We start from the raw sequence: 21,282 nt of genomic DNA on the forward strand, positions 1-21,282 counted from the left end.
GCTACGTGCAGGGGCGGCGCCGGGGCAGTGCCGGCGCGGAGCCGCGGGGAGCCCGGGGGAGCCCCGAGCCCGCTGCGGCGGCGGCGGCTGCGGGGCCGCGCCCATGGCGAGCAGCAGCGGCGGCGGCTGCAGGTAGGGCGGGCGGGCGGGGGGCTCCCGGTGCCGCCTCCGCTGCCGGTGCCATGGCGCAGACGGAGCCCCCGAAGGCGGCGCGGCTGTGGCGTGAGGCCGCCCTGCGCGCACGGAAGCTGCGGGACGAGCCCGAGCTGGAGCCGGAGCCGGAGCCCAACGCCGAGGACTCGGGCCCGCCTGGGGGCCCCCCGCAGCCCCCCAGCATCGCTCCCGCAGCCCGGCGGGCGGCGCTGGGCGAGCTGGAGGCGCTGAACCTGAGCGGGCGGGGGCTGCAGGAGCTGCCCGAGGAGGTGGGCGCCGCCCTGAGCGGGCTGCGGGTGCTGAGCCTGCGGCGCAACCGGCTGAGCCGCCTGCCCCTCGCCGCCCTGCGCCACCTGGGCCGCCTGGCAGAGCTCGACCTGAGCCACAACCGCCTGCGGGGCCTGGGCGACGGCGGGGCGCTGGGGGGGCTGCGGGGCCTGCGCAAGCTGAGCCTGAGCCACAACGAGCTGGGGGCCGAGGGAGCCGGAGCCCTGGGCGAGCTGGGCCGCCTGGAGGAGCTGGACCTCAGCTTCAACCGCCTGCGGCGCCTGCCCGAGGGGTTGGGGCGCCTGCGGCACCTCCGCGCCCTGGATGTGGACCACAACCAGCTGGCCGCCTTCCCCGCCGTGCTGCTGGAGCTGGCCGCCTTGGAGGAGCTGGACTGCTCCGGGAACCGGCATCTCGGGGTCCTGCCCGAAGGCATCGCCGCCCTGCGCCGCCTCAAGATCCTCTGGCTGAGCGGCACGGGGCTGGCGGCGCTGCCCGAGGGTCTGTGCCAGCTGGGCGCCCTGGAGAGCCTGATGCTGGACGGCAACCAGCTGCGGGCGCTGCCCGCTGGTTTTGGCAGCCTGCAGCGGCTCAAGATGCTGAACCTCTCCTCCAACCTGCTGGCCGAGTTCCCCGCCGCCGTCCTGGCGCTGCCGGGGCTGGAGGAGCTGTACCTGAGCCGCAACCAGCTGACCATGCTGCCCCCTCGCCTCTGCCAGCTCCGCCAGCTGCGCACCCTCTGGCTGGACAACAACCGCATCCGCTACCTGCCCGACTCCATCGTGCTCCTGCACAGCCTGGAGGAGCTGGTCCTGCAAGGCAACCAGATCGCCATCCTGCCCGAGGGCTTCGGGCAGCTCTCCCGCGTCACCCTGTGGAAAATCAAAGACAACCCCCTCATCCAGCCTCCCTACGAGGTCTGCATGAAGGGCATCCCCTACATCGCAGCCTACCAGCAGGAGCTGGCCCACTCCCAGCCCGCCCTCAAGCCCCGCCTCAAGCTGGTCCTCATGGGCCCGAAGGACGCGGGCAAGACCCTGCTGAGGCGATGCCTGATGGAGGAGGACGGGCAGAAGGAGGACTTGGGGAGCCTGGATGCGGGCAGCACCCAGCCCAGGGGTTGCCCTGGGCAGCAGCAGGACGCTGGGAGAGCGCCGGCTGCGTGCTGCCCCTTCCCGGAGGACGCGTCCCAGCAGGACCTTCCTTCTCATGTGCCCTCCCACCGAGGGAAAGGAGAAGCACCGTGCCCTGCACCACCGCCAGATGCCTCCCAGGTGCCATCGGGACCGGGGCTGTCAGGCAGCAAGGGCATCGAGGTGATGGACTGGACAGCGGACGCGGAGCGGGGCCTGACGTTCATCGTGTACGAGCTGGCAGGGGACCCGAGCTACGACGTGATCCAGTCTTTCTTCCTCTCCCCTGGAGCCTTGTACGTGCTGGTGGTGAATTTGAGTGCCTACGTCCCCCAGCACTTCTACCCCTCGGTGGGCTATTTCTTGCACTGGCTGGGTTCCAAGGTGCCCCACGCTGTGGTGTGTATGGTGGGAACCCACGCCGACCTCTGTGCCGAGCGGGAGCTGGAGGAGAAGTGCCTGGACATCCACCACCAGATCGCTCAGCAGGAGAAGAGGGATGCCGAGGGCCTGCAGAGCCTGGTCCAGCAGGTGGATGAAGCTCTGGGACAGGACTTTGACCTGCGCTGCTCCAGTCCTCACGCTGCCTTTTACGGGGTCTCGGACAAGAACTTGAGGCGAAAAAAAGCTCAGTTCCAGTACCTTCTCAACCACCGCCCGCAGATCCTCTCCCCGGTGCTGCCGTTCAGCTGCCGGGACCGCTGCCAGGTGCGTCGCCTGCGGGACAAGCTCCTCTCGGTGGCCGAGCACCGCGATATCTTCCCCAACCTGCACCGGGTCCTGCCCAAATCCTGGCAGGTGCTGGAGGAGCTGCACTTCCAGCCGCGAGCCCAGCAGCTCTGGCTTAGCTGGTGGGACTCTGCCCGGCTGGGCTTGCAGGCGGGCCTGACGGAGGATCGGCTGCAGAGCGCCCTGTCCTACCTGCACGAGAGCGGGAAGCTGCTCTACTTCGAGGAGCACCTCACGCTGCGGGAGTACGTGTTCCACAACCTGCCGCGGCTTATCGACATCCTCAACGTCTTCTGCCAGCAGGACGCCACCGTGCTGCTCCAGAAGCTGCTCAGCGACAGCCACATCGACGAGCTGCGGGCCGCCCAGCTCCATCACTACGTGGAGGGCTTCTTGCTGCACGGCCTCCTCCCCGCTCACGTTATCCGCCTCCTCCTCAAGCCCCACGTGCAGAGCCGGGAGGACCTGCAGCTCATCCTGGAGCTGCTGGAGAAGATGGGGCTGTGTTACTGCGTCAACAAGCCCAAATGCAAGCCCTTAAACGGCGCCGCTGCTTGGTACAAGTTCCCCTGCTACGTGAAAAACGAGGTGCCCCACGCGGAGGCCTGGATCCACGGCGCCAACCTGAGCGGGCAGTCGTTCGTGGTGGAGCAGCTGCAGATCGAGTACAGCTTCCCCTTCATTTTTCCCCCCGGCTTGTTCGCGCGCTACAGCGTCCAGATCAACAGCCACGTGGTGCAGCGCTCGGACGGCAAGTACCAGATCTACGCCTACCGGGGAAAGGTGCCGGTGGTGGTGAGCTACCGGCCAGCCAGGGGGGCTCTCCAGCCGGACACGCTATCGATCGCTAGCCACGCGTCCCTCCCGAATATCTGGACGGCCTGGCAAGCCATCACCCCCTTGGTGGAAGAACTGAATGTCCTGCTCCAGGAGTGGCCGGGCCTGTACTACACTGTGCACGTCCTCTGTTCAAAGTGCCTTAAAAGAGGGTCGCCGAACCCGCACACTTTTCCAGGTAAGGCGAAACGCCGCTTTCCTGTCACCTCTCCTGGTTCTTTGTGCCTTCTTCAAGGGGTTTTCGTGCTGTTAATCTCAGCTTGCTTTTATTTTATTTATTTTTTTTAACCTCCTCTGCTCTAGCTCCCTTTCCTGGTGACTTGAGTCATGAGAGAAAATATTAGGGTAGCTCCAAGGAGACAGGCTTAAAATAACCCTGTTCTGAGATGAGGGGGGTGCTACGTCCCCCTTTGGCCAGGTCTTTTCTCTCTGATTTTGGGGCTCTGTCCCCGAGCATTGACCATGCCATTGCTGAGAAGGCCCTGTCCTGTCCTGATTTGGGTTTCCTGGAGTGGCTTGGTGGTTTTTTTCCAAACTCCCTTTACCCTCCAGCTTTCCCTTCTTCTAAGCCATTTGTAAACACATGGAGATGCCTAAAAGTCCCTCGGTGTCCTCCCTCCTGTCCCCAAAACGTGCCCTGCAGTGCAGGAAACCTCCAGCTGGTAGACAAGGGCTGTGTGGGTCTCCGTAGCCCTGAATAAAAAGCCCTCTTGGCCTCTCTTGGCTGAGAGCCCCCCTGACTCTATCAGGAGGTGTTCCTCCCTGGAAGAGGGATGCTCCATCTTGCTCTGTGTACCTCACCTCCAGATGTTTCACTGTCTGTGCATCTGTCGGATGGTTTTCTTAAAAATTCTTCTCCTTCCTAACAAAAAAAAATGCCCTCAAACCTGTGTCCATCAGCCTGGGGGCGCGGGGTGGCACGCCAGGCCTCCAACCCCCCCTTGGTGCCCGTCTCTGCTCTGCGAACAGAAGGCTGGCCGGGAGCTCTCCATGGGAATCGTGGAGCTGAGGAGTTTTTTCTCCTCGTTTTGCCGAACAGGAGGTGTGTGTAAGTTACAGTCGTGCTGCACAGCTCGCTCTTCCCTGCCTGAGGCACGGCTGGTGTCACTTGTGACAGCACGTAGGTGGTCCAACGGTACGAAAACGCGTGGTGCTGGAGGTGTCTGCTTCCTCCCAAGCTCTGCCGGTGGAAATCCCTGGTCGGCACGGTGCTGCTAGCTCTTAAACAGGGCCGTGGGCTTTTTTTAGGGCTGCGTTAAGGAGCTGCTTCGCAGCCCGTTGACCTTAATAAGGGAAATGTTTCTGTGGCGGCGCTGCCAGATTTGTGCTCAAAAATGGAAGTTGGCCCTGGCTGTGCGTCTGGTTGTGCAATCTGTGCTGTCCTCCACGCAACTGATGGCGCGTGGTGTGGGCATCCAAAATTCTCCCTGGAATCCGTTTCCAGGAGGGGACTTTGGGTGTTCGAGATCTGTGGGGTAATCCTTGCTTTTCCTCTGCCTCCCTGCCCTCTCGAGCCTGTGTGCACACGGTGCACACCTAGAAATTCTCTGAGAACGAGGCAGTGTCTGCTCAGTGATGGTTAATGAGGATTGAGATTCTGGATTCAGTCTCCTGAGCGTTTATTGCAAAAAAACTGCGAAATAAAGCTTGGCTCAAAGTGACTTGGCAGGGTCCTTTTAAGGAAGTCTTCCCATTTGAAACGGTTTTGTGGCTGGGTGAATCAGTAACTGAACTGGCATCCGAGCTGGAATCTGTGTGCTTGGAGGCTGCAGTCATCTGCTTGTCCAGTAAGTGCTGCGTTGAATGTTGGTGCTTTTTTTTTATTTTTTTCCTTTTATTTTATGTTCACGCTGTGTGTAAATAAAAGGATGCCTTCCAGGCTAAGAAAGACCCATCCCTGCAAGCTCGTGCTGCTGCTGCAGGGGTCTTTCAAGGGGCTGCAGAGCAGTGGATTTCTAGCTGGCCTGTCCATGGAGTTAGACAAAACATGTGTGCATGCTTACTGCAGGGTGAAAGAGATCCAAGAGCAGCGTAGCAACTGGCTACTAAGGAGCTGGCTAATTTCTGTGCAGTGGTTTGGGATGAATTCTTCTGACCTTGGTTGGGCCAGAGATTTGTAAAAGCCCATCTGCTTCGCTGAGAGGTGCTCCAGGAGTGTGTGAGGAGGTGGTGTGTGATGTTGGATAAAAAAAATGGATGGGGAGACCTTGTTCTGCACCAGGCTGCTGCAGGTTCTTCTGAGCTGTGCTCTGCACAAGGTGAGCTCGTGTCTGATGTCCATTTGGGGTGGTCGTATCTGACCAGTGCCTTTGTTTTTATTCCTGCCTCTGAAGTTGCCTGGATGAACACAGGTACAAGAAAGCCAAGGGCTGTGTCTGCTGCAGAAAAATGGCAAAATGCTGTAACGAGCAAGACAAGCTGAGCGTTAGCAGGAGCTCTCCTGTGGGAGGGAAGTGCCGTCTGCCTTGCTGACCCTCTTGTGAATTATCAGCACGGAGAGGACATAAGAGCTGCAGAATGGTTGAGGTGGGAAGGGACCTCTGGGTGTCACCGAGCCCAGCCTCCCTGCTCAAGCAGGCTCACCGATATCAGGTGGCCCAGGACCACATCCAGGTGGCTTTTGAAGATCTCCAAGGAGGATTTTGGAGGCCTCCACAGCTTCTCTGGGCAAGGTGTTGCAGCGTGCCATCACCCACCCGTCACAGAAATCCTTCCTGACGTTCAGACAGAGCTTCTTGTGTTCTAGTTCGTGCCCATCAGCTCTTGTCCTGGCACTGAAAAGAGCCTGGCTCTGTCCTCTTTGAGCCTTCCCTTCGGGTGTTGACCCAGAGGGAACCATGCCTGACATCCCTGCAGCAGGATCAGAAGCAAGCGTGAGCTCCCTCGGTGGCTGGGCTGGAGTCACGAGATGGTGAGGCAGAGCCGGCACGATGTGTCATGCTCTCCAGTCCTGTGCGAAGCTAGGAGGGAGCAGGTGGGACTGGTTTTCTCATAAAGGTTCAGAAGACGCTCCAGAATTGGAGCTGCTTAACGAAGGGCTCATGTCAGGTGTCTAATTGTTCTTTTAATTAAATTACAAGCAGCTGGGCTTTTGTACCAACAATTGTAGAGCAGTACCTGCTGGTTACAGAGCATGATGGTAGAGCATCATGGTAGCATTTGGCAGCCTTTCCTTGTCCCCATTTGAGGGTGGAGTCTCTTTATGCCTTATTTCCAAAGTAGATGCTACATCTGTTTGGGCTGTTACGCTTCTCTGAAGGGCACAGCACAACTGAACCAGGGGCAGGTCTTGCACGCAGCATAAGCATCAGGCATTATCACTTGTATGATCAGGATAAAGCTGAGTGGGACCTGTAACCTGCCTCTCCTTGGCTGTGGGACGTGCCCTTGCCTTGCAGATGTGTCTAACTGAGGGAGGGAGCAGGACTGGCTGGTGCCAGATGCAGTCAGCTCTTCACGGATGCAAGACCCGAAATGTGCTCGTGGGCTGGTTGGCTTTGGGAGAAGCCAGGACAAGTGGTGAACTTCACTCGAGGTGTTCAGCTGCAGTGTCTCTGAGGGTTTCTGGCTGTGCCCAAGCAGGCTGAAGCCGTGTTGTACTTGTGGTGTTTTCGTGGCTGAGGCTTGGTGCTGACGGGGTTGCCGAAGCGATCAGCGGCATCTTGCAGGCGCTGTGGTTAGGGGCAGCCTGCCTGTGGCCAGTGTATGGAGCTGTCGTTGCTCTGAGCTGCCTGTGTTGGTTGTGGTTTGGTACGTAACCCTAATTTCACGTGTGGGTTTTGGTTTTGCCCCCTCTTTTCTTTTTTTTTCCCCACCAGTGGTTGTTTTCTGTGCTTCTCCCATACCAGTGGGTACGCAGTGTGCCCATTTAGCGGTGTCAGCTGGGGCCTGGGCTCCTTGGGGTGGGCACGACACCGGGCTGGGACCTCCAGGCTTCACAAGGTGACGTTGGTTTCTTTGAAGTGACCGTTCTGCATGAACCAGGCAACAGCTTTGGGATGAGCTAGGCACTTCTGCGAGGAAGTGGGACTTAGCACTGCATGAAGATCAGAGGATCAGATTGAACTGGATTGTAGAGGCAGGTAACCTTCAGAACAAGCCAAGGCTGAATCTCAAACCCTGCCCCTATTTGTCTGCTTTTCCCACCTAGTGACTTGGAGGTGATGCTTGCGTAGCCCAGGAAGAGTCATTTTTATGATCAAACCAATATTGTAGGGTTTTGTCCTAATGGAGTGCAAGATCCCAGCACACCTTGCTCAAGACTTCTCTCTTGAATGAACCCTACAATTTCTGTGTGCTGAATGCCTCACAGGGCATGTCCTCTACATATTTTCCTCTGCAGCACTACGGAGTGAGCAGTGCCCTTCGATAAGGGGCACATCCTGCCCTGTGGCAGGGCTGGGTTGTTGATGAGCTCCCTGGAAAAGTGAATCCGGCGTGGTTCCTACAGTACCCAAATCTGCAGAGGTTGGCTCGGGATGGAGCTGTTTGACTAATTTGCCTCCCTCTTCATCTTCGTGGGTGACAGCAGCCCGCACCACCACATCACCGAGCAGGCAGCGAAACTGGTACGGCCAGCGTGGCTCCAAGCAGTCCCCAAAAAGCCCTTTGACAGGTTGGCTTTCCTGGGGAAGCCTCATCTCGGCCTTATCTTCAGGAAGCCAGCGTGCTCCGTCCCCGCAGAGGAGCAAGCAGGCTGTGCCAGGGCATCCCTGCTGGAGGAGTTTCCTGGAGATAACTTTGTGCTGTGGCCAGAGGGTCGCGTGTGTGCTTCCCCTGCCGTCCGAGCTGTGCTTCTTGCCCTCTGGCCGGGTGCAGCTGGGTTTTTCCAGCAGGACTGCTGGGTGCCTGGTGGCAGGCTTCCAGGGCAGGCAGACACCTTACGTAACCGGAGGAATTTTTAGCTCCCTGTTTCTCTGCATCTTTGAACAGCCTCTTTCTTCGTCTGAGCAAGATTTTGACATCCTTATTGAAGATACCAATGTGCATGCTGGGTGTGGAGAACTCGTGTCCAAATGAGTTTTTTAGCCATCAAAGCGGCTAAATTTAGGAAATCTACCCAAAGGAGCTTCCCTTCCTTGTCAGCTGACACAACATTTCTTGGTCGCCGTTATTTTTACCACAGAACAGCTTAAATCTATTCGGGGTGGGTTTCTGTGAGGCAGTGCTCGTGTGCTGCAGTGCCGGGCCTCTGAGGGCAGCTACAAAGGTGTTGAAGGGCCTAGAGGGGAAGACGTATGAGGAGCGGCTGAGGGCACTGGGCCTGCTCAGCCTGGAAAGAGGAGGCTGAGGGGAGGCCTCATGGCGGCCTGCAGCTTCCTCACGAGGGGCAGTGGAGGGGCAGGCGCCGATCTGTTCTCTGTAGTGCTATCCAGTGACAGGACCCGAGGGCATGGGGTCAGGCTGTGACAGGGGAGGGTCAGGCTGGACAGCAGGAAGAGGTTCTTCACTGAGAGGGCTGTCGCGCACTGCAACAGGCTCCCCAGGGACGCAGTCATGGCACCAAGCCTGTCGGAGTTTAAGGAGCGTTGGGACTGTGCTCTTTGTCATAGCTCTGAATTTTGGGGTAGACCTGTGTGGTGCCAGGGGTTGGACTCCATGATCCTTGTGGGTCCCTTCCAACTCGGGATATTCTGTGATTCTCTAAGAGATGCTGTCACTTGCTGACTGCAGTACCCCAGAGTTTTGCTGAGCAAGAAACTATTTCATACCTTTTTAAAGCTTTCAATGGACAGACGTGACAGAAAATGGAGCTGATAGGAGCCTCACTGTGGAAGTTCAGGCATCCCCAGATACTTTTGTTCAGCTCGGTGACAGTGCCCGAGGGCTGCATGGGGCATGAAACCCGTGTGTGCTTTGACCTCGCCAACAGGTCCAGTCAGGTCTTTGTACAGGAATTTGTGCTGCAGGAGCTTGGGGCAGGGAGCCTCGCTCACTGGAGAAGGGGAAGGCTGTGATCTTGCCCTGGTGACATTTTCACGCCGACCTCAGTAAGCGAGCAGCCTGTAATTTCCCGGAGGAACACGCGTGTGCCCAGAGGGAGTCCTTCCAGCGCATGGTGTTCGTACTCACAGGCATGTTCTGGAGTGCCTGCAGTGAAGCAGAACACGATGTTAGGAAAATGTTGCCAAACAAGGTGAGATAGCGCTCAAATTAGTGATTCGCATTGGGATCTGATTTAAAAAATAATTAAAAATCCACCTTTGTGCTGAGGTAGGCATGGCGATGCTGGGGTTTGGGTAACACAGTGTGGCTCTGCATGGGTGGCATGGGTTGTTGGCACTGCAGTTCTCGGGTGCTGAAAGGTGCCTCCTTTTAAAAGCCAACAGCTGAGCGTGGCTGGGTGTGCTTGGTGGGAGGGAGCTGAGCCTCCCCTGGGGGCAGGCTGGGTGCTTGGGTGGAGGCACTTGGAGTTTGGTCGGTGCCAAGCCTCCAGCTCGCCGCAGGTAATGGCACAACGCTTTGTCTGTCGTGTGTTCCCTGCCAGGGTCCAGGTCAGAGGTTTGTTGCCCTTACCTGCCTTTTGGATAGTGCGTGACTGAAGTATTACACCACAACAGCACCTCTGGCTGAAAGCTGGGTCACAAAAACACCTTCTTCTACTCAAGAAGAATTCAATTCTTCTATTCTGCGTCACGCAAGGCTGGCACGCGATTCTGCTCCCATGGGGTGCCTGCAGCAAGCCCTGTCCCAAAAGTGCTGCAGGTGAATGCTGGGGCTGCAGAGTCGTGGCCCCTTGAGGATGGCACGCTGTGCTGCTTGCTGCCCTGTCCCCCGTTGCGTAACGCTGCGAGATGCAGTTAATCCGGTCATCACTACAAAAAGGATTTAAAACTCATTTTGAATCAGCAGTCATTTTTAATAAAGCTTCGCCTTGCTTGGAGGGCTGGCCTCCTGCCTTGCGTGTTTAAGAAAAATGCAGGAGGCTGAGAGGTGTGGGGGAGCAACAAGGCCACAACCAGCCTCTGACCTAGTCAGGCCAGTGCTCCCTCCCTTTAAATGCTCTTTTGTGGGAAAGTCCAAGGAGGGGTGGGCTTTGCTTTTCTTATAACAGCACTTTGTGTGAGTTGGTGTGGTTGCTCTTACTTCTTTGGCTGTGGCTCTGCCATCGTCCCGTGGAAAGTGGCCTAAACTAACACGAGGCTTCTGAGCAGCTCTGAACCTTGCCATCTCTTCCTCCCGTGTGCCAGCATTTTGCCTGGTTTTCTGCAGAGGCTTTATCTTGAGCTGCTCTATCTGCTTCACCTCCCCTCCGAGCCAGCCTGGTTAGAGTCTGAACCATGGGCACTAGACAGCGTTTCAGAGCAAGTGTCCCACCTTTCCAGTCCTGCTCATCCTCTCTTCTGAGGTCTCTGGCAGAGTGAAATGTTTTCCTGGCAATGCTATTGCTTCCCTGGGAGGTTGACGAGTTCTTCGCAGCCCCCAGAGCTCCCTCCTGTTTCAGTAGCAAACGTGACTGCCATGGGAGAAACGCTTTTTAAACGGCAGAGGGAGGAGGATGCTGCAGTTTATTTTGGGGCCCTGAGAACCCAAGACCAGATGGCGTTTAGCAGGCAATGAGTGAAGCAGCAAAGCCAGTGTTCCTGAACTCGCACGACTTATCTTTTTGGAAGCTGTTCCAACGGCAGAATACAAACTGCCAGGAATTGCTTTCAGCAGAGGTAGTAAAACAATCTGTAATGTTAGGTCCATAAATAAGCAAAAGCAATACGCAGACGTCCATAAATAGGCAATTTCACTTGGGGAAATGTGTTTTTAAGCAAAAGCTAGTTATAACCTTGATATATACCTGTTAGTCGTCACCTGGTTGAATGTTAGGAAGCAAGAGGGTTCGGGTGGTTAAATGATTGGAAATGCTGGGGTTTTCCTGGGGAAAAAAAAGTAAACGATTAGTTCTCGTTCTCTGGAAAAGGGAACAAGTAGAAAAAGGTTTTGTAAAGCTCTTGATAGTAAAAGGACAGACAACGCTTTGTTCCTGACCACTGAGCAGTGCAAATCCAGCAGCTCGCTGAGACTTCAAAGGCAGCGGTTTGGGTAATAACAGAAATACTTGGAATCAAGTGGATGGGGAAGATTTATTATTATTTTTAAATAGATCCATTCTCTACTTCCTTTGGCCTAGCGAAATCTAGGCTCTGATGTCTTTTAGACTGCTGCTTTGGGCACTGCCACGTGCGCCAGCAGAGCTTTAAAGCCAACAGCAGCCCCAACCTGTAAGACCAAAAGGAGAGCTGGCTGCTGGTCCTGGTGCTCTGATTTCAGCCACGTGGCTTCAAGCTTACGGCCAAATCCACACCGTGTTGTGTCTCACCAGGAAGAAGCACTGCACCTAAGGACATACTGAAGAAACTGTGTTGGAGCCCGCAAAGAAACATCAGCCATTTCTGGGTGCTGTTTCCAAAGCATTGCAAGGAAAAATGTCCCGTGGCGTCACCTAATTCTCCTCTAAATTTAGCAGACAATCAGGCTGCAACCTGCTTCTGCCTTACCAGCTGCCTGCAGTTCACAGAGCTGGGTCTGGGAAGCCTCCCACCACCCGGGTCCCTTCCAGGCTTTTCACATTGCCCATTTTTAACATTTTGTGACCCAAACACAGAGAGCCAGAGTTAGCAGAAGGCTGAGCAGTGTTGGTAACTCCCTACCCACCTCGGAAAACTGTGTCTGTTAGCTATATTTATCCCAGGAATGGCTTTGAGAGCTCTTTCGGGTTCTTTTCTCCCCTTTCTCTTCCCCTTTTTTCCCCTTGAGTGGGACCTGTGGTGTGCTAGTTGTCTGGTTGAGAGAGAAAGTTCAGCAGCTCCTCTGTGAGAGGGTATAGGGGCTTTGGGATTACTGATTTCGGAAGGGGTCTGGTACCCAGGTGGATGCTCTGCAGAGCCTTGCTGGCACTGGGTGAGAGCAGCCGGGCTGGGGCTGGCTGCAGCTTGCTCTCCAGCTGGTCCCTCGCCTTGGCAGAGCAAGGAAGTGTCCGTGGCAGGTACGGTTGGGTGGGTGGAATTAAAAATAGCCAAAAGGTAGATTTTGGATGTGGTCACTCAGTGACAGACCTCTTTCTGTTCCAGGCTGAGGATAATTCGTGCCGAGCTTGTTGCGCTGTGACTTGCCCTTAAAATGCCTTGACAATCAATTTCGTTCCAGCTAATAAGGCCCTAAAATGTTAATGAGGCAAATCAATTTTTCATGACTTCATATTGCAGTCAGCTGAGAAAATGCTGTGCTGCAGCCTGCTGATTCCAAGAGGCTTTTTAGGGCAGATATGAGAAGGGCAGCAAAATTTGGCAGATTCCTTATTTTCTGTTCCAGCTTTTACCCTGCTTTTGTTTCCCTGAGCTTTTGATGCTGTCCTGTTCACTTATCACCTCTGGCCACTTCCTCGTGGCTACCACCTGCCCCGCTGCACTGGGAAATCACAGAGCTGCAGGGGTTGGAAGGGACCTCCAGACACCATCGGGTCCAACCCTGCTGCTAGGGCAGGTTCCCTAGAGCAAAGTGCCCAGGTAGGCATCCAAACGCAAGGGCCGAGTGCCTGGCAGGGCAGGTGAGGATGAAGCTGGGCGAGGAAGGCTACTTGTGCTGCAATACTATGTGAAACAGATTGGCAGGCTGGCGCAGAGAAACATCGTCATGTTCACATCACAAATCACAGCCTCCTCTCCTCACAGCCCATCTGCTGCTGAGGTGACAGTGGTACTTGGCAGAAAGGCTCCCTGTGAGCAGTGGTTCGTGAGGTGCAGGAAGAGCAGAGATGTTTCTTGTGCCTGGTGGGTGGCTCTGCTACCCGTGTGGGCTCAGGTAGGTGCCAGCCATCCTTCGTTTCCCTCAGCTGCTGGTTTCATACCATCAGAAGGAGGTGGGAAGGCTCACGTCCTCCTGGCTGTTCCTGATGGCTATTTTGATGGAGTTGTTTTGATGATTTACTGCTGCTGTCTCCATTCTGGTTTGTGAGTATGGCGATAAGAAGTCTGGGTTTGGAACTCTTTTTTGTTTTATTTTTTTATTGAATTTCAGCTCTAACTACAATTAATTGTTGTGGGCCTGAGGAAAAGATTACTAACTGATGTTTTGGGACGAACATAATATTTTCTAAGTTTTGCACTTGGAAGCTTTGCGCTTTGCTTGGAAGCATTAGCAGGGGATGAGTTCAAATAACTCATGCCAGGGAAATTACTGCAATGTAAATGGGATGCAAACTGGCATTCTGAATCATGACTTTCATTTACCTGCCGAGTGAAGCATCTGAAACGCATCCACCCAAGCTCTCCGCCCAAGGTGCACTCGGTCCAGTGCCAAAGGCTTCCCCAGAGCTTTTGCAACCACGGGGCTGTGTCAGCATCCTCTGCTGCTGTGACAGCACTGGCTGATGGTCACTAAATGGGAAAGGAGGAAGGTATTTACCCCTCTTAAGTCAGCCTTCCCCTCTCTAGCTGGTGAGAAGCTCTTGCTTCTCGCTTGGTTTTCCCACAGTGCTCTCTCTGTCGGGGCACCTTCACGTGCTGGGATTGGTTTTGGTTTCGTTTTAAGCTCCTACAAACAAGGAGTGCAGCGTGAGGCTCATGGAGCTTTCCATTCATGCTGTGGACTTTGCTCTTCATGAGCCCCTGTCATGAGGCACGGCTGGTGTATCTAGGTCCCAAGCAGGCTGGAGAGCAAGAGGGATGTGAGCAGCGCCACACCGCCAGGATCCTGTGCATCCATTACTCGCCTGTCCCTGTGGAGCCCAGATCCTGACTGACAGCATGGAAATGAGAAATGCCATCAGGATGGCACTGGGAGTGGTGTGGAAAGTGCAGCAGAAGGCAAGCGGCCTTCGTGGGATTTTCCTCCCCTGTACGCAAAACCCTTCTGCCTGTTAGGCAGCCGAGTATCCTGACAGCCCGGCTGCTCTGGCTGCCAGCACGGGGTAACCGAACACCCTTGCAAGTGCTCGCTTTTCTTACCCTCAGCCTCCCTCCTAACCCCGATTCGTCAGGGCTATCTGGCATTTCACGGCGATTTCCTGAAGTCCTGAAGTGTGCTCTGTGGCATGCGTGGCCTGATTGCTGGCAGGGGCTCCGAGGGAGGCATCCCTCTGCAAACCCCAGCCAAGCAAGGACGGGCCTGACTTTGTATCCAACCAAAATTGTTCCTGAGAACACAGAAAAGCACGTACGACAGGAAACAACAGAAGTGCCTCCCCTGTGTCCTGTAGAGAGCTCTTCCTGGCACAAAATACCGGGAGGGTGACCATGGGACAGATGCAACTCCTCTGAGCCACGCAGAAGCGTTAGCTTTTTCTCCTGTGGCAGCACAGGGCTTCCTTTAATTCATTCTTTTCCTCCCTGCTGCAACCCTGAAGACTCCTGTTCCTGCCCTTCTGCAGTTCAACCCTGAAGTAATCTCTCCTGCTTGAGAAATCTCCCTCTGAGGATCCCCGAAATGGGGAGATGGAAACTGGGGCGAAAGCTCAAGCAGCCAGACCGGTCTCACTTCACTGGCCTGGTGTAAGCTCCGGCGGGTGTTCGCCCTGCCTGTACAGCACGTGATGCTGCCTGATTCCCTGACTCACCTTTCGGAGCTGGTGTTTTCAGTAATGCAGCTTCTGGGCTGTCAGCCTGGGCTGGGACACAGAGCCCTGTGCTTGCCGTGCTCGGCAGCCCCAGCGCTGCTCGTGATGTATGACAGCTCGCCTAATTGAGGACGCAGCCGTGCAGATTTAGTTTTGAATTGCAAATACTGTCACGATTCTGTGCTGGGAGACGTGTCTGGGTGGCTTCAAACCTGCTCTCCCGCTTCGGGCTGGAGCGTGGGCGTGAGGTGAGGCACACCAAGTGGGAATTCAGGCTGCAGACGTGGGGGTGAGCCCGAACTGAGGAGCTGTGCGTGTTTGTTTGCTGCCAAACCCTCCTCTCTGCGTGACAATACCAAGTGGTGCTTTCTGAAAAGCAAGGAGGGTCAGAGCTGCTTTGTCTGTAGTGGGGACAGCTCGCAGTAGCTGCTCAGCTGGTGGGTACGGACAGTCCTGTGCGGGCTTACTTACGGTTTAGAGGAGGAGCAGGAAGAAAACGTGAGCATTTTGGAAAATTTCTCGGAGCTGGGCACATCTCGGCACCTGGCTTTCCCGTCTCACTGCCCTGGGCTGCGTGCCGTCAGGGTGCCAGCAGCAGGGAGCTGCCAGCTCGGCGATATCTCCAGTAACAGCCGAGGCAGCTCAGTTGGCAGGGGAAGAGCGCGTGCTGCGAGGGCCCCCCCGCTGCCACGGGCACACAGAGCTGGGGTAACGTTACAGGGCATGGCTGGGAGCTGGGGCTTGCACGCTCAGCAGGGTATAGGGTGGCCCCGAGCCCCGATGGGAAGTCACAGCAATCCCACAGCAGCTGTAGGGAGCGTGCCCAGCGAGAGGGGAATCCTCTGGTGTATTTTTACCTGCTTTTAGACACTGCTCGGGCAGCTGAAAGATGCACGCTGGCTGCTCAGCTGTAGCAGGACAGCTCCTAGGTAGGGACAGCTCAGAAATTGCAGTGCTGGAGTCAGCAGCTAACAGCCACAACGTTTAGGGTTGGCTGGGGCTAAAACAAGAGATAATGTGAGGGGTTTTACAAGGCATGCTTGTCTGTGGCTGGTTTGAGGTCTTCCTAGACTTCCTTAAAGGAAGAGCATTGAAAGTGTTGCAAAAATAACACCTACCAGTGCTTCCTGGCGTGTACCAAAGGCGGTCGTGGCAGGGTCTGTGCAGCAGCCCTCTGCTCGAGCTGCAGGGCAGCTGGTTTTTGGGTAGCCTCGTGGCTGTGCGTGGCTGTAGGACGCAGAGCTGAACAATAAGGCGTGTATTTGTAGCTTCAGCTGCCTGCTAATTACCCTGCTGATGCTACAGGCCGGTGTCTTCTCTCACACGCAGCTTGAAGGTAGACTTGTGGATCCCATCTGCCTAAAGCCTAATTAAAACGCCCACTGCTATAAGCCACCACCTCATTAGGCTCCGTCTAGATGCTGTGAATCCCCGGGGAGCTCTCCCGTCCGCGTGAGGCGATTCAAAGCAGAGACAGGGAAGGAGGCAGATGTTCAGATGTTCCTTTTCTGGGGAGCAGCACGTCTCCAAGCTGTAAGCACCGTGATGTTCCCCACGGTTATGTGGATGAGACCTGCTTGGGTTACAGCAGCACTTAACCCTCGTACAGCGCCCACTTGCACTGATCGGGGACCTTTATTTGGTGGGGGGAAAGGGGAGGGCGTGCAGAAAGGATGTCTGGGAAACGCTGCCTTGCCAGTCCTTATGTGTTCTCATTCTCTTTTGTTCGCAGGAGAGCTGCTGAGTCAGCCAAGACCAGAGGGACTGACGGAGATCATCTGTCCCAAGAACGGCAGCGAGCGAGTTAATGTTGCCTTGGTTTACCCCCCCACTCCTACTGTGATCAGCCCTTGTTCCAAGTGAGCCTTGAAAGCAGACCCCCACTCCCTGCCAGTGCACGCTGGGAAGCCTAAAACGTGGCCTCACTAAGGGTTTTTTTTTTGGGAAGGTAACAGCTCCACAGCCCAGGGACAGTTCTAATTATTTGTGGGTGCAGACAGCTCGCTTAAAGGGTCAGAGGAAAGTGGGCTGAGGTTCCCCGAGCTGTGCCGTGGCAGATGCAAGACATCTGTAAGGAGATAAGTCATGGGTGAGTTGAGGTAGGAAGGAATATTTGGAGGTCTCAATCCAGTCCCTGCTCCACACGCGGCCGCCCCCACAGCTGGGTCAGGTTGCCTGGGACCTTGTATGGGTGAGGGCTGCTGATTGCCAGGGATGGAAGTGCCACCACCTCTCCGGGCTCTGAAGTTGAACTTTCTCCTTGGGCACAGCTTTTTTACTGACATCCAGTCTGAGTTGCTTTTAATTCAGGCTGGCCTTCACCACCACAGTGCGCACTGCTAGCTTCAGCACGTTCTCCTTTAGGTCCCTAGCCAGTTGGCCCTAAGCCCGTGGTGGTCTGTGGGGTTGTCCTGCCCTAGATGTAGGGCTATGCGCTTGTCCTTGCTGAACAAGACCGCTCGGTATCTGAGCACCGCTCTTGGCTCAGTCTCACAACGTTGTGGTGTCCCTCTGGGCAGAGGCCCTGACCTCCTTGTACCGTGGGTGAGGAATGATTGTTGAATTCTGCCTTACGGCACCCCTGACGTGCCCACTTGGGTCAGGAGAGAAGATAACTGCCTCGATTGGCAGCTCCCAAGCCCCAGGCCACAACTGCCCAGGTTTCTGGTCCTCCCGTGTGTGCCTGACACAGCATGTGTCCCACCCCAGCTTGTGGTGTTGCAGTCTTGTGTCAGCGTCACGTCTGTGGCTTGTCCTCCTGTCCTCCCTCCTCACCTCCCCAGTCTCTAAAGCTGCGTCCCAGTTCCGCCGTTTGCTGGCGAGGGAACTCATGTTCTCAAAAAGGCCGTCTTACTTTTAAACATCTCACCCTCCGTATTTAACAGCCTAAAAAAATTGTGTCTCAAGTTATTCGTCACGGGCGGTATGAACCCTTGCCTCATTGCTGTTTCTCCGTCCTTTGCTTCTCTAGATAAACCATCAGTACTGGTGCCAAAGGTTTTCCACTGGGCAGAAGGTGGCTGATGCTCTACGGTGTTCCCGTCTCTCCGGTTGTGGAGTTGCATGCCGATGGGGAACAATGGGACTTGGGACTCCGAGATGCTGCGGGGCTGGGGCAGCTCCCTGCTGGGGACCTCGTGGCTGGAGCGGGCACAATCACCTGGGAGCTGGGGACGACAAGGAGACACGAAGCAAAAGGATTGCTGCGGATGGCAGGGCCGCTGGCCCAAGGGAAAGCTCTGGGGATAGGATTCTGTGGACCCACTGATTGTGTGTTGAAAACCCATTTGGATCTCATGATGAATGTAAAAAAATGTTCTTGATACCATTTAACTCAGACCTGCTTGGAGGAAAGCCTCTTGAAACGAGCTGTAGCAGGATTCCCTGGATTTGTTCCTGGACAAGTGAGTTCCGGGGCAGTTGGCCAAGGCTTTGGGGAGGAGGGGGGTCGGTTTTGCAAAGCCTTTAACATTGGGATCTGCAGCTCTTGCACAGGTGACGCTTCCCTGGCTTCTGGTCCTTAAAATATCAGCGTTGCGTGCAAGGCTGCCGAAAGTCCCTGCCCGAGGGGCTAAACGTGGGGAAATGCAGGGCAGAATCCGTGCCAGTGGGAGACGCGGGAGCAGGGTGGTAAAAAAAAAAAAAAAAGAAAGGCATTGTTCCTAACTTCGGGGTGGAAAGCTGCCAAGTAGGAGTTTGCAGCTCAGTCACCTTCGTGCCTTTTCTGGGCGTAGTTCCAGCTAGGCGGGGAGCTGGGGCTGGGGTTTGATGTGCTGACCTGCCCCGTCTGGCAACGGGCAGCTGAAGCTTGGTGGCAGCGAGAAGCCACCAAGAAGCCACCAAGTTGATCGCCGTAGCTAAACCCAGCCCGAATTGCCTGTGGTGGCCGGGTGGCGGGGCAGACAAGGGAGATTTCTCCGAGTGGTGCTCAGAATACTGCTAGGAAACTTTCTGCTCCTGTTTTGCTGCCAGTGAAACGCGGAGGGCCCAGTACAGTCAGAGCACCGTGTGCTGTCGCTTCCCGTGCCGGGAGGTCGTCGCCTGCTCTTTCCACAACTCACCTCTCTTTCTGCCCTCCGTAGGAAGAAAACAGGAACTTGTTGCTGTGCTGTTGCATGGAATCCACGTTGCAAAGAAATCACCAACTGGAAGCCTTCTCCAGCCGGAGGCCCGTTTCCCAGCGGGGTGTGCAAGTGCCGGAGGAGCCAGGGGACGGAGCAGACGCCACCTCGCCTGGTGGCAGTGCCACCTCGGCAGGAGCACGGCACCGCCCGGCCCTTGGCAAGGGCTCGGCCCTCCGTGCGCTGAAGCCGTGACGCCGGGAGCAGGGCAGTACGGAGAGCAGTCGAGTAGGGTCTGCTTCATGTGAAACCATCATCGCTCATCCACCCGCCGTTCAGTAACTGGCGTGACCGTGTTTTCGTTTCTATTTGTTTGTTTTGTTGTTGTTTTTTTTGTTTTTAAATACGCAAAAGCCATTTAATTTTCTATGCAGCTCAGAAATGTCTCCCGTTTGCAGCTGTCAGGTAAGAGATCGGTGCAGGAGAACCGTGCCGAGTGGCTGCTAGCCCTCTGGCTTCTGCCGTTTGCTCTCTTTTTAAGGATGCGTCCTGGGATCCTTTGCACACAGTGTCCCTTCGCTGAGCTCCTCTCTCTTAGACCCCACGTAACAGCCCTGAGCCCCAGGGATGCGTGCCCTGTATGTTCGAAGGATTTGTCATTTTTCCTGAGTCAAACCACAAGGAAAGAGGGCTTAAAGGTGCTGCCCTAAGAGCAGAGACGCGCAGCTCAGAGCACTCTTCATTCCTGCTCTGTTCTTGTCCCTGCTCGGAGAGTTACTGAACTGTTAGCAATGGCTAAGGCCGTTGTGGAGCACCCTGCAGCCTTTCCTGAAGGTTTGTTACGAAGAGGGTAGGAAGGACCTGGGGTATGAGTTGTCTCTCTGTGGAGCTGACAGTGACTTTTGACCCCTTCGGAGTAGGAGGGGAATCTCCTGGTACCAGACGCTCACTTGACTTGAGAGGACTTGCTGGTTTTGCTCGTTGGTTTGCAGATCTCTTGCTTGCCGACCAGTTGGTTTCCTCCTCAGACTGGTCCATACAGGTTTGGGAGCAGAGCTGTGCGACTGTCAGCAGCTGGAGCATGTCCCGGAGTGCCTCGTGTTACACTTTGAAGCAAGATGTGGGATTCAAGCCTTCATCCGTCCACATGAAACTCCCACAACAGCAGCTTTGCCTTCTGCTGGGTCCGCGTAACGCAGGAGAAATGGCACGTCCCTAAGCAGCACAGATATGGTGAGGTGGAGCCCAAAGAGTGCTGCATACCGAGCTCTTCTTAGGGCTTGCAGGAGTACCTGGAGGCCTCTGACAACTGCAGAAGATCCTGGATGGTGGCTTACCTCTGCTTTAGCCGTGCTAAAGGCAGAAAGGTCACAGATGTAAGATTGGTCCCAACCTGCCCCATGGCCGGGACAGGTTTGACTAATTTCCTGTCTGCATTCTGTCTCTGCTCTGACTTTGGGGGATTCAGTGTTAAAGCAAAACAGAAAGAGAGACCAAATCAGGATTTAACCTACCTTGCAGTCTCTGAAATCAAACTGAAGAGGCCGGGGGCTATGGAAACACGCCATCTCCCTTGCAGCATCCTGAGAAGCATTTAGCTGTGCTGTAGCACTGGACGTGACACGGGGTCCCCGTCCTGTTCCCGTCCCTTTGTTCCTCTGACCTGGTTAAAATTTGTCAGAGTAGTAGGGGTCCCTCGCTGCAAAGGGACAGAATTGGCTCCGTTAAAAGGAACCGGTGATGGTATGGACACACCAAGTGAGGTGAGGGAATCCTGGAGTTCAGCTCGCCTCCCCCAGCAGCCTTTGGTTGGGATCTTGGGCTGCCATCCTTGGAAGGGCAGTGGGGGGGAGATGGAGATGCTGCACTGCAATAAGCACAAGAAGAGGCGAGCGAACAGGCCTCAGTGTAGCACTCATCACATGCTTCATGGCTCAGTTCATGAACTATAATTGCAGGTATTCACATGATTTACATAACTGGGCAGGACTCTGCACACACACACATGCATGCCCAGACGTACATGCACCACACCCACACATCCTCACCAAAATGACTGAAAATAAAAGTGATGTAAATCTCAAGGAGAGGTCAGCTGTTTGATTTGTCTTCTTCTCTTCCAGTGCCTCGTTGGGCCCTGCCTCTGGAAGGGTCTGGGATTAATTGTAGCTCTCTTCCTCTTCCTCTTCTCTTCTCTTTCTCTTCTTGTGGAAGAGAGCTACTATCAGTGGTCAAGCAGGCGTTACAGGGAGTAAGGAGCTGTCAGCTAGCTGCTATTCTCATTATTTATTGCCTTAGGGTTGCAGCCCAGTGAGAGGGAAGCAGAAAACCATATGTTGTAAGCTCCTGTCCAGAATTGTCTGTGGTCCCTGTGGTGAATAAAGAACCAGAAGCGCCTTTCCCTTCTGTGGCAGAGCTGACAGCACTGGGGAGGTTCGGGGGCTATAGAAGGTGAGGTGGCTTCTTGGCTGGCATAAACCATGAGAAGCATTAGGAGCCACAGTGCCTGGTGGGCCAGGCAGCTTGATTTGGGATATTTAGACGAGAGCAAGCGTGT

The 21,282-nt window shown here is 55.4% G+C and overlaps 1 protein-coding gene across 2 annotated transcripts; it reads left to right on the forward strand.

The window, feature by feature from the left end:
- The first annotated feature begins 6 nt into the window (after positions 1-6).
- Positions 7-20,809, forward strand: MFHAS1 (multifunctional ROCO family signaling regulator 1). 2 transcript variants are annotated; one of them, XR_011096405.1, is made up of 4 exons: positions 7-3,297; positions 16,397-16,523; positions 17,636-18,068; positions 18,747-20,809. XR_011096405.1 is itself a non-coding variant. In XM_068681667.1 (3 exons), the coding sequence occupies exons 1-3, from the start codon at positions 183-185 to the stop codon at positions 17,637-17,639; spliced, it is 3,246 nt and encodes a 1,081-aa protein (XP_068537768.1). In that variant the 5' UTR covers positions 7-182; the 3' UTR covers positions 17,640-18,069. The 2 variants fall into 2 exon arrangements, 1 of the variants encoding a protein (XP_068537768.1); XM_068681667.1 differs by lacking the exon at positions 18,747-20,809 and having other exon boundaries at positions 17,636-18,069.
- The last annotated feature ends 473 nt before the right edge of the window (positions 20,810-21,282 follow it).

This window comes from Anas acuta, chromosome 4, assembly GCF_963932015.1.
Source record: "Anas acuta chromosome 4, bAnaAcu1.1, whole genome shotgun sequence".
Taxonomy (NCBI): Eukaryota; Metazoa; Chordata; class Aves; order Anseriformes; family Anatidae; genus Anas; species Anas acuta.